Raw genomic sequence first — 12857 nt, 5'->3', positions numbered from 1 at the left:
CTGTTTTTATTCACTTAAGAAATAACCAACAACACATTTACACACAATAAATCCATTCAAGTCATTTGTTCTGATTTATCTAGTAATGAAACAAGTGAAATATTTATGCGTAAGTCATTAAATCATTCACTCAACCCGATTTTCTTTTTAAATAATTCATTCAGATTAGTTAGAAATTACACCTTTTAAATGGACTGCAGCAATTATCATTTTGTCAGAACCTCTAGTAAATTATATTTAGTTTAGTTGTCTGTAGTTGTCTGAAACAAAAAAAACCGTTGTGCAGCTCAAATCCACATATTTTAAACAAATAGTATTAACGCTTTTCTCTGTTAATCGATATGCAGTTTGAAAAATAATATATGATCCACGTCGAAAGTAAATCGCAAGCACAAATTATGACCAATGCGGTTAGATGAACAGAAACATATCAAATATTCGGTGTAATTTTGCTAATTTTACTCAAAAACATAGGGGAGTGTAAAATATGAGCGAAGAAATACTTTATATTGATTTTGGCGATTATTTCATGCTCAAATGTAAATATCAAGCGTGAAATTTTTAACGCTTGTGCATCGATTAAAAAAGTTTCAACTAGCTATATAGAGTCAAACAACTGTCATAACAATTTGAATCTTGGGAGCACAGACTTAAGTTTAGTATCATTTTAAAGAGGACCCTTGACAGATTATTGCCGAAGTAAAACAAAATTAATAAGTAAATCCAAAAAGTTTATGAAAATTATTAATGAACATTATTTTATATAAAATATATATTTTATGAAACAAGTTGAACTCCAAAACTGATATAAAATCAAAGCCATAAATCTAAACAAGTTGTGTTCCAAATTATAGGTTGATATCTCAAAAAATGAGCTTTCGGTAAGATTTTGTTTGGGCCCAGTAACAGATTTTCCCCATTAGTTTCCAGCAAAACTCCACTGGTGCATACAGTGATTGGATTTTAGATTTGCAGTTGAGTTTTTCTCTCTCAATATTACAAACACAAACACACACACACACATTTTTTTATTACACACATACAAACCACACTCAGACATCCATACCAACACACCCACACAATTATTGTTGCACAATTTATCCAACTGGGTCTTATGTCGAAGCAGAAAACAGGAATAAAGCGAGCATTTGCTTTATAGGCCAAACCTGAAAAAATGGCACCATCTGATACAATTTTTTTAAAATTTAAATGTTGAAGCCTTGTCAACCGAATGAAAGCATCTTAACAAAAATTGCATCATAGTTAAATGGCCCTGGGATAAAAAAAAAATTGCATTTTTATTGGGTTTCAATGGGGCCATTTTTGTCCAAAAGGCGCTAAGAAGGAAGTTTTTTTGTACCTAGTGCAAAAAAGATTTTTCAAAGGAAATGGCGGTGAATTAGTAATATTTCAATAAAAATACACACTTGTGCCAAATTGTATGCAGTTAGCATTAACACAGGCAAAGTGATTAAAAAAAAAAAAACCTGAAAAAGCCGAAAATGTCCACAAGGGTCAAGATCAGGTAAATGTATCTCTCTCCGTGTGTGTTTTGGCAGGTGGAGGCCCCATTTGTGCCTAAATGCAGAGGACCCGGGGACACCAGCAACTTCGACGACTACGAGGAAGAGGAGATCCGTGTGTCGTTCACGGAGAAGTGCGCAAAAGAATTTGCCGAATTCTAAAGGGAAGAAACTATAGAAATCAGAGCGAGTGATATAGGTGGAGAGAAAGAGAGAGAGAAGGAGAAAAAGTGCATGAATCTTAAAAACCGACCCTTCCTCCTGTAAAACAGCGGAGAAACCAGCGGAAGAGTCCAGAGAAGACCTCCAGGGATAAACAGTGAGGCCTTTATCATCTCCTCTATTTTAATCATGTTTGCAATTTTCTCTCTCTTTTTTTTTTTTTTTAAATCTCTGTTCATGTGATATTAATCATGATGGATTTGATAGGGTGTAATTGTTGGCCTGTGGACTGGGATTGTTGTTGCCGCACAAAAACAGACTGGATTAGTTAAATCTCTAATCTTGAACAGTTACCACTAAGGTGCAAGTTCTCCACTAGGTCACCATAATAACAACCATACAGAAAAATAGAAGAAAAAAAAAAGAACGATAAAAATATGTATTCCTGTGTAATAACCGAAATATTTTTGGTCCTGTATACTGTCATGTGTTTCTTTATTCTTAAAATGCACTGAAAGGGATGACGAAGTGAAAATGGCATAGAAAAAAAGCCATGATTTCATAATATGAGCACTTCTTTTCTTTTTCTTCTTTCAGCTGTAGGTCCACTGCGCTCTGTAAAATATTCACTGATGAACTTTGAACTTTCACCTATGAAATGTGCCATGAAATCCTACAAGTGTCAATATTTTGGCTCATCAGTCGTTTCATTGATTCTAGCTGACAGATAGCAGTCGACAGCGGACCGTGTCAACCCTTCGTTCAGAGGAGGGGATGAATGTTTTCCTTTCGTTGGTTTAGTATTGTTAATACTATAATTGTTACGGTTCTCATTGGGTTATACCTTTCTAGTACCTGACGAAATCGCACAAACACTTTGCGTGATTGACAAGGCGAAGTCTTGCGGTCGACAAATGAGCCCGCCGCATTGCTTTCTCCATTTTCGCCATTTCTTCCCCCTTCATTCTTCCATTTCTGCATTTTTAAATAGGCAAAGTCTTCTCTCTGAATGGGTGCAGAGCATCTGGCTCCTTTTTGGGTGAGAATTTCTTACACGCAACTCTCTAGGCTACAAATATCTCCTCTAAGCTGGAGGTGAACTCAGTGGATACCAGTGCTTACTCCTGAGGACATGGTTCAAGTTAATTGTGATATTTTGCACCACAAGAATCATTCCAATAAAGTATTACTATAAATACCAAGCAGGTTTCACGTTCTTTTATGTGTAAGCACTTAATATTTTAGTAATTTTCATCCTGTCTGCAGCTTCTGTCCTATTTGGCATGCTGTCATACTGAGGTAGAAGTCATGAAACTCTAGATGGCGCAGACTGATTGGTCCTTAACTCAATCTGCTTGTAATCGCATCATTCTCTATAGGGCACAGCTGATCAGTTCCTGCTGTATCAGTAGCCAATGAGCTCGCTGCTCAACCTTCAAATACTGATCAGCATTTGCTGTAACAGTTGCAGTACGCTTTCAGAAACCCTCCACTTTCCCCAGCTCCACCTGTATAGATCTGCTACGGGTTATTCATGTATGCTATATTGTACAGCAGTAGCATGTCTTACTTGCTCAGAGCAGCGTGTCGTGTATGTATTTGCATTAGCAAGTAATCAACAACCAATAACCACAACAGCAGCAGCAATAATCAACAACCAATAACCACAACAGCAGCAGCAATAATCAACAACCAATAACCACAACAGCAGCAGCAATAATCCACAACCAATAACCACAGTAGCAGCAATAAGCAACAGCAATAATCTAAAACAGCAGCAATAACCCACATAAGCATCAATAATCAACATCAGCATCAAAATATACAACAGCAATAATCAACATCAGCATCAATAACCAACAACAACAGCAATAATCGACATCAGCATCAAAAATCAACATCAGCATCAAAAATCAACATCAGCATCAATAATCAACAGCAATAATCAACATCAGCATCAATAATCTACAACAATAGCAATAACCAACATCATCATCAAAATCTACAACAGCAATAACCCACATAAGCATCAATAATCAACATCAGCATCAAAATCTACAACAGCAATAATCAACATCAGCATCAATAACCAACATCAGCACAACAATCAACATCAGCATCAATAATCGACATCAGCATCAAAAATCAACATCAGCACAACAATCAACATCAGCATCAATAATCAACATCAGCATCAAAATCTACAACAACAGCAATAATCAACATCAGCATCAATAACCAACATCAGCATCAAGATCTACAACAGCAATAACCCACATAAACATCACTAATCAACATCAGCATCAAAATCTACAACAGCAATAATCAACATCAGCATCAATAACCAACATCAGCAGCAATAATCTACAACAACAGCAATAACCAACATCAGCACCAATAATCTACAACAACAGCAATAATCAACATCAGCATCAATAATCTACAACAACAGCAATAATCAACATCAGCATCAAAAATCAACATCAGCATCAATAATCAACATCAGCATCAAAATCTACAACAACAGCAATAATCAACATCAGCATCAATAATCAACATCAGCATCAAAATGTACAACAGCAATAATCAACATCAGCATCAATAATCAACATCAGCATCAAAATGTACAACAGCAATAACCAACATCAGCACCAATAATCTACAACAACAGCAATAATCAACATCAGCATCAAAAATCAACATCAGCATCAATAATCAACATCAGCATCAAAATCTACAACAACAGCAATAATCAACATCAGCATCAATAATCAACATCAGCATCAAAATGTACAACAGAAATAATCAACATCAGCATCAATAATCTACAACAACAGCAATAATCAACATCAGCATCAAAAATCAACATCAGCATCAATAATCAACATCAGCATCAAAATCTACAACAACAGCAATAATCAACATCAGCATCAATAATCAACATCAGCATCAAAATCTACAACAGCAATAATCAACATCAGCATCAATAACCAACATCAGCATCAAAATGTACAACAGCAATAACCAACATCAGCACCAATAATCTACAACAACAGCAATAATCAACATCAGCATCAAAAATCAACATCAGCATCAATAATCAACATCAGCATCAAAATGTACAACAGCAATAATCAACATCAGCATCAATAATCTACAACAACAGCAATAATCAACATCAGCATCAAAAATCAACATCAGCATCAATAATCAACATCAGCATCAAAATCTACAACAACAGCAATAATCAACATCAGCATCAATAATCAACATCAGCATCAAAATCTACAACAGCAATAATCAACATCAGCATCAATAACCAACATCAGCATCAAAATGTACAACAGCAATAACCAACATCAGCACCAATAATCTACAACAACAGCAATAATCAACATCAGCATCAAAAATCAACATCAGCATCAAAATGTACAACAGCAATAATCAACATCAGCATCAATAATCTACAACAACAGCAATAATCAACATCAGCATCAAAAATCAACATCAGCATCAATAATCAACATCAGCATCAAAATATACAACAACAGCAATAATCAACATCAGCATCAATAATCAACATCAGCATCAAAATGTACAACAGCAATAATCAACATCAGCATCAATAATCTACAACAATAGCAATAACCAACATCAGCATCAAAATCTACAAAAGCAATAATCAACATCAGCATCAATAACCTACAACAACAGCATCAAAAATCAACATCAGCATCAAAAATCAACATCAGCATCAAAAATCAACATCAGCATCAATAATCAACATCAGCATCAAAATGTACAACAAAATAATCATCAGCAGCATCAATAATCAACAGCAGCATCAAAATCTACAACAGAATAATCATCAGCAGCATCAAATTCTACAACAGAATAATCATCAGCAGCATCAATAATCAACATGAGTATCAAAATCTACAACAGCAATAATGAACATCAGCATCGATAATCAACATCAGCATCGATAATCAACATCAGCATCAAAATCTACAACAACAGCAATAATCAACATCAGCATCAATAATCAACATCAGCATCAAAATCTACAACAACAGAATAATCAAAAGCAGTATCAATAATCAACATCAGCATCAATAATCAACATCGGCATCAATAGTCAACATTGCACCAATTTTCATTAAGACTGAGAGATGAGTTGGGTGGACTTTCACACCCACTGCTCCAGAACCTCCAAAATAGGGTAAGTATATTATAGGTCTGGTCAGGCATCATATTCATGATGAAACACTTCTGAATTTGTAAAGCATGTTTGCATTATAAAGTACAGCTGATCATGTACGATAGCTTTGTATTGTTTAAGCATTAAACAACTGCACAGATAACTCATTGAAAGATTTAGAAGATCATGAGATGTCTGCCCATACTAGTATAGATCTGTCGGTTAAAGATGTTGGAAAGCAACACTAGGCTTTCTCCAAATGTATCCATGTGCATTTTAAAATATGTAATATAATTAATTGAATCGTGTTACTTTGTGCCTATAGATGCTAGGTTTATCTATTCAGATCAATTCCTTCATGCTGTTTTCACTAATTAGTGTTGTGCAAAGTTTAGTTTAGTTTTTTAGTTCACACATTCTTTAATTAAATAATTTAGGACTTTAATTAAATGTTTAGCTCGTTTTATTATTCATTTTGGCTCGTAGATAATGTTTTCCCCCATAATATTTTGTTGCAGTTATCTGTTAACATCTGGCAGTGACTTGAGAGCCATCGGTCATCTAACCTTTCAATACTCAGCTTTTTAATTTAATTTTAATTTAATATGTTTGTTTGTAATTGTATAGTTATACAACGAAATTTAGTCTCTCATTCGAAAAGTACACACATCAGAAATATAAATATAAACTAATGTAAGAAAATGGTACAGAATGTAAAAGAAAAGTTTATTTTTATATATATATATAGATCACATATGTGACCCTGGACCACAAAACCAGTCACAAGTCGCACTGGTATTTGTGGGAATAGCCAACAATACATTTTAGGGGTCAAAATTTACAAAAATATATGCCAAAAATCAGTAGGATATTAAGTAAAGATCATGTTTCATGAAGATATTTTGTAAACTTCCTACCGTAAATATATAAAATGTTATTGTGAGTGGATGCAGCAAATCGCGAACATAAATGGACAACTTTAAAGGCAGTTTTCTCAATATTTAGATTCTTTTGCATCCTCAGATTCCAGATTTTCAAACAGTTGTATCTCGGCCAAATATTCTATCGGCCTATATCCCAACAAACCATACATCAATGGAAAGAATATTTATTCAGCTTTCAGATGATGTATAAATCTCAATTACAACAACAACAAAAAAGACCTTTGTGACTGGATTTGTCGTTGTGCCTGGATTTGTCGAAATGTTGGATTAGGTGTAATGGACTGCAGCGCGAGCGTTGACGAGGTGCGCAAAACGCGTAACTCTGCAATACCACCTTAAATAAGCGAAGAGCGTATAGCGGATGGTTCTCTTCGCAAGTAGTCCACCTTAAGCGCGCATAACGCAGGCGTAGAGCGAGGCTTCCGCTTCATTCCCAGCCGGGCTCGCAGCGGATCACTTCGGGGACAAGAGAGAGACGCTCGGCCAACAGAACCAGAGCCGCAACATGTCGGAACCAAAATACCGAGAATGGATCCTGGAGACCATCGACTCCCTGCGCTCGAGAAAAGCCCGACCGGACCTGGAAAGAATCTGCCGAATGGTCCGAAGAAGACACGGGTCAGACCCGGACAACACCAGGGCTGAACTAGAAAAACTGATCCAGGAGCAAACTGTGCTGAAAGTTAGCTACAAGGGCTCCATTTCCTACAGGAACGCTGCGAAAGTGCAAAGAAAATGCAGAAAGAGAAGCGAGCAAACCGAGTCCACGCGCGAGCAAACCAAACACGCCAGTTTCAATAACAACGGCGACAGCGCGCTGAGTCTCACGGACCAAGAAGAAGAGTGCGAGGAAGAGGAGGAGGAGAAGAAGGAGGAAAGTGCTGAGAGCTTGTGTTCTTCTGAACCGCTGCCTCCTCAAACCTCGCCCTCCAATCTCGAAAAGGATGAAAAGATTGTAACACAACCGAGCGGAAACAGTTTTGTTAGTTGCGGCGCGACGGTGTGTTCCCCGGGGAGCGTGAAAGCAAGTGCGTCGAAGGACAAGAGATTAGTCACCGAGGCGGAGGGCGAAAGCGATGCTTCAAGAGGCGAGACGCGCGGCGCAGTCCATGAAGGCACCGATAATAATGATGAAGAGGAGGAGCGGGAAACTTGCTCGAGTAGTCCGGCTACGATTAGCAAGCCCCCCGCCTCGCCGAAACCCAAACTCAAGGGCTCTTGTGTGCGTGTCTCGGAGTCTCTGGATGAAAACAGTGCTGATTTAGGCGATAGACTGGTTGCCGCGGTCCGAAGTCTGTCCCGGGGCTCCGCCGCAACACGGGGCCACGCGCCACCTGGGCTGAAGGAGATCCTGGGCTTCCTCAGCACACAGAGCGGGATGCCGGGGGAAAAGCTGACCCGCAACCGCGTTAAAGTGGTGCTGGAGCGCGAGCTCGAGAGGGGTCGCCTGCGCAGGACGCGTCTCGGCCACATCGCTCTCCACGCGAGGGCCAACAAGCCGCCGTCCGCGCGACTCCTGAAGAGCGCGCTGCAGGACAGACATATCGCGAAAAAGGTATAACTTAATATTTCCAACACGTCCTTGCGCGTGCAGTAGCGCTACACACGCGCGCGGCGCTACACCCCAATCTTTCGTATAGCCTAAATAATTGATGGAAAAAGCGAAAGAAAAAAAAGCGCATCCGATTTCCGCTCTTTTCTTGCGTGCAAGTGTGCGCCAGACACCCAAAAACTGTGTGTCACGCGTGTGCTTGTTTATTTGTGGTCGTGTTGTGTGTGTGCAAACGATTCCACATCAGTTGTGTGTTGTGTTGCGCTCGACACGCAACTGTATCTGCGTTGCCCTGTTTCACTTCAGCGTCTCTCTCAGCACAAAAGGTGCGGACTCGCGTGCGTGCGTGCGTGCGCGCGAGAAAGACACCGTCGCTTCTCTTGTTCTGTTGCTCTAATAGACAGACACTCAATACACAAAAGCAAAAGCGCGTTTGACGAGAATCAGACGTGCTGATGAAACATTGATGTCTGCGCGCGGACTGACAGCACGCGACATATTCACAGACAGGGCCGATGATTATTTTCTGTTAAAGTTGTGGTGGATATTTTTCACTAGGCGGTGTCTGTTAAGTTAGTCGCGCACGGAAAATGTGAACGAGAGGGAGGGAGGGAGGGTGGGATCCGAGGCTCGCGTTTGCTTTCTCGGGCGATACTTCGGTCATACGAGGTAAAAGCAGATGCGATGGCGGAAATTCGCTGCATGACGAGCGCGAGCGTTTATAAGCTTCTTAGTTCCGTTCATCCAGTCAGTTTGAGCGATGTGCGGTTGGTTGTTGGGGTTTTTTTCTCCTTCTTTCTCGCTGTTGTTTGTTATATTCTCTGCGTTGATCAGATTTATCAAGCTCTGTCCCGCTCACTTACACACTACCGCTGAATTGATTATGAAACCCACTGAGTTACTTAGTACGTGCTCAAATGTCTTAGTACGTGCTCAAATCGTTGTTATCAGTGACAGTGACGAGAGAGTCTGTAGCGGATGTTGTTTCGGGCAGTTGCAGGTTTTCACCGCGATCGTGCAGAGGATGGAGGTCGCGCACGAGGACACACACACACACACACACACACACACACACACACACACACACACACACACACACACGTACATTGTGTTTTGTGGACTTTACATGTGTCATAATAATGTTTATACTGTATGTTTAAACAGTATATTATATCCCCTTACACTAAACCTACCCAACACATGTGCACTTTTACTTAAAAAAACATTCATAAGCTTGCAAAATAAGCAACCAAAAGTTGTTCCCTCAAGGACAAGAATTTCGGCATCTTTGTAGGGACATGTTATTCCCATAATGTGTAATTCACCCCCCCCCCCCCCACACACACACACACACACACACCCTCGTACACATAGACTCACTCACATACATACACATACTCACACTCACACACATACTCACTCTCACACACACACACACACTCACATACACTCATTCACACATAAACACTAACATACACACACTCACAAACACTCACACACAAACAGCCGTTTGGTTTGAGGGCTGCACATTGTAACCGTTTATTTGGCCTTTTTTCCCATATTGGAGTGTTATTAAGAGTGAATAGTTTTTTTTTATTGTCTTTCCCGTACATTCACAGCGATGTGAAATAAGGTACAGTCATCGGATCCTTCTCACTTCACTCTGAAATAAAGCATTCAGTAATGCTTTATAATGTTGAGTGTCCATAAGTAAGTGTGTGTGTGTGTGTGTGTGTGTGTGTGTGTGCCTGTCAGGAGGAGGTGAAGGAGGAAGAGAGGATGGAGGGAGAGGGAGAGGAGAAGAATATCCCAGAGGAAAACATCTCCGGCTCAGCCGAGGACGATCCCAAGACCATCCCAGATGAAGATCCCACAGGGGTCAAAACTGACCCGATGTCACATGACCCGGAGCTCAGCCAATCAGCAGTGACGTCTGAGGGGAAGCCGTCATCGCTGGAGTCGTCACACCAGCAGCAGGAGGAAGACGATGCGGGAAGTCCAGGTACTCGTTTCATGCTGGAAAACACTTTCCTAGTGCTAAATTAGGATCAGTTATTCCGGATAATATTTTTAACATGGCTTGTTTAAAGCATTAACTTGTTTGTGCTTAAAACAAGGAAAACTCTTTGTAAGCGGTGTTAAAGAATAATACGCATGTTAGATATTTTATATAAATATCTTGATATAAAATTCTGCTTCTCAAGTAAATTTTTCTTGTTTTTAGATTTTAGATATTTTTTAGGTTTAGATTTTTGGGTAACACTTTACAATCTGGTTCATTAGTTAATGTATTAACTAACATACACTAACAATGAGCAATACATTTGTTACAGTATTTATTAATCTTTGTTAATGTTAGTTAATAAAACTACAGCTGTTCATTGTTTCTTGATGTTCACAGTGCATTAACTAATGTTAACAAACACAACCTTTGATTTTAATAAAGTATTAGTAAATGTTGAAATTAATATTAACTAAGATGAATAAATGCTGTAGAAGTATTGTTCATATAGTTCACGTTAACTAAGGCAGTTAACTAATGTTAAACTAATAAACCTTATTGTAAAGTGTTTCCCATTTTTGTACTAGAAAACAAGACCACAGTATTGATTAAATTTTTTTTTTTAATACGGTGTTTTCTGTACATCAGATTAAATACACATTTAATTTCTTAGGTACTAAATAAGGGTTTGGATGATTTTTCAGAGCACAATCTTCCTTTGTTTTACTGAAACTAAACTGATTGTCATTAAATGAAAGAGTAGCAGAATTTGTGACAATGATTTTTAATGTTACGCTCAAATCAATGCTTTAATAAGCTCTGTTAATATCCACTCATCAAGGCTTAAGAGCGAGCTTCCATTCACATCATGAGTTAGGATTGGCCACAGCCCACAGGAAGTGAAATCAGATTGACAGGAAGTGGAATTTATACCGTAGTAACACAGCCCTGCTCAGAATGAAGTGTAGACCTAATACAAAAGATAAAAACATATGTTTTGCTCATGGCTTTTAATAAGTTTAGATGATATCTTGACCACAATGGAGGATGAAAGTAAAGCATTACTAAGGGTTTGCTCACACTGCGCTGAGATCAGAGTTGTTTTTCGCATTGACTGTCCACATTGTCATTTTGGAAGTAATGAAATCAGATCAGTGTGTTTGGACAGCCATTATCTGGTGTATCTTCGTTTCCACTGTAATGTCAACATCATAGCAAGAGACACACTGAATACAATTGTCGTAAAAACCTAATTTTTTGCCGTCAGTCTAATCTGAACATGACTTTACCCAGATGGAAAGATGCCGAGTTGTTTCGCTGTGTGAGATGCTTAGGAAGTGCGTGTGGAAGGTATTTTTGTGTGCGTTAGTTGTTTTAAGTTGTTTGGACTTTTTATGGATATTTTTGTTTGTTGCTTTATGTGGTAACCAAGTAAAAACAAAAAAAGAATCCCTCACAAGTCTTGACACTTTTTTGCTCAACAGCTGCTGTGGTTTTCCACTAGTTACTAGCCACAATTTTGACATTGATACCATGGGGAAAAACTGCCATATATATATACAGGTCCTTCTCAAAAAATTAGCATATTGTGAAAAAGTTAATTATTTTCCATAATGTAATGATAAAAATTAAACTTTCATATATTTTAGATTCATTGCACACCAACTGAAATATTTCAGGTCTTTTATTGTTTTAATACTGATGATTTTGGCATACAGCTCATGAAAACCCAAAATTCCTGTCTCAAAAAATTAGCATATCATGAAAAGGGTCTCTAAACAAGCTATTAACCTAATCATCTGAATCAACTAATTAATTATAAACACCTGCAAAAGATTCCTGAGGCTTTTAAAAACTCCCAGCCTGTTTCATTACTCAAAACCGCAATCATGGGTAAGACTGCCGACCTGACTGCTGTCCAGAAGGCCATCATTGACACCCTCAAGGAAGAGGGTGAGACAGAAAGAAATTTCTGAACAAATAGGCTGTTCCCAGAGTGCTGTATCAAGGCACCTCAGTGGGAAGTCTGTGGGAAGGAAAAAGTGTGGCAAAAAACGCTGCACAACGAGAAGAGGTGACCGGACCCTGAGGAAGATTGTGGAGAAGGAACGATTCCAGACCTTGGGGGACCTGCGGAAGCAGTGGACTGAGTCTGGAGTAGAAACATCCAGAGCCACCGTGCACAGGCGTGTGCAGGAAATGGGCTACAGGTGCCACATTCCCCAGGTCAAGCCACTTTTGAACCAGAAACAGCGGCAGAAGCGCCTGACCTGGGCTACAGAGAAGCAGCACTGGACTGTTGCTCAGTTTTGCATGTCATTCGGAAATCAAGGTGCCAGAGTCTGGAGGAAGACTGGGGAGAAGGAAATGCCAAAATGCCAGAAGTCCAGTGTCAAGTACCCACAGTCAGTGATGGTCTGGGGTGCCATGTCAGCTGCTGGTGTTAGTGCACTGTGTTTTATCAAGGGCAGGG

The 12857-nt window shown here is 39.1% G+C and overlaps 2 protein-coding genes across 2 annotated transcripts in view; both read left to right on the top strand.

Moving 5' to 3' along the window:
• prkacab (protein kinase, cAMP-dependent, catalytic, alpha, genome duplicate b) overlaps positions 1 to 2887 on the top strand; it is a 29022-nt gene extending 26135 nt beyond the window's left edge. The window contains exon 10 of the mRNA XM_077201321.1: positions 1560 to 2887. Within this exon, the coding sequence (XP_077057436.1) occupies positions 1560 to 1685 (126 nt within the window). The 3' untranslated portion in view covers positions 1686 to 2887. The remainder of the gene's footprint in view (positions 1 to 1559) is intronic.
• Positions 2888 to 7247: 4360 nt separating this feature from the next.
• samd1b (sterile alpha motif domain containing 1b) overlaps positions 7248 to 12857 on the top strand; it is a 15422-nt gene continuing 9812 nt past the window's right edge. Inside the window, exons 1-2 of the mRNA XM_077201320.1 lie at positions 7248 to 8385; positions 10138 to 10384. Of these exons, the coding sequence (XP_077057435.1) occupies positions 7336 to 8385; positions 10138 to 10384 (1297 nt within the window). The 5' untranslated portion in view covers positions 7248 to 7335. The remainder of the gene's footprint in view (positions 8386 to 10137; positions 10385 to 12857) is intronic.

The sequence above is a fragment of the Siphateles boraxobius genome, unplaced genomic scaffold (assembly GCF_051911475.1).
Source record: "Siphateles boraxobius isolate OS27281-9 unplaced genomic scaffold, OSU_SipBor_1 47, whole genome shotgun sequence".
Classification (NCBI taxonomy): Eukaryota; Metazoa; Chordata; class Actinopteri; order Cypriniformes; family Leuciscidae; genus Siphateles; species Siphateles boraxobius.
Note: the sequence above shows the minus strand (reverse complement) of the source record. Positions and strands in the feature narration are given on the sequence as shown.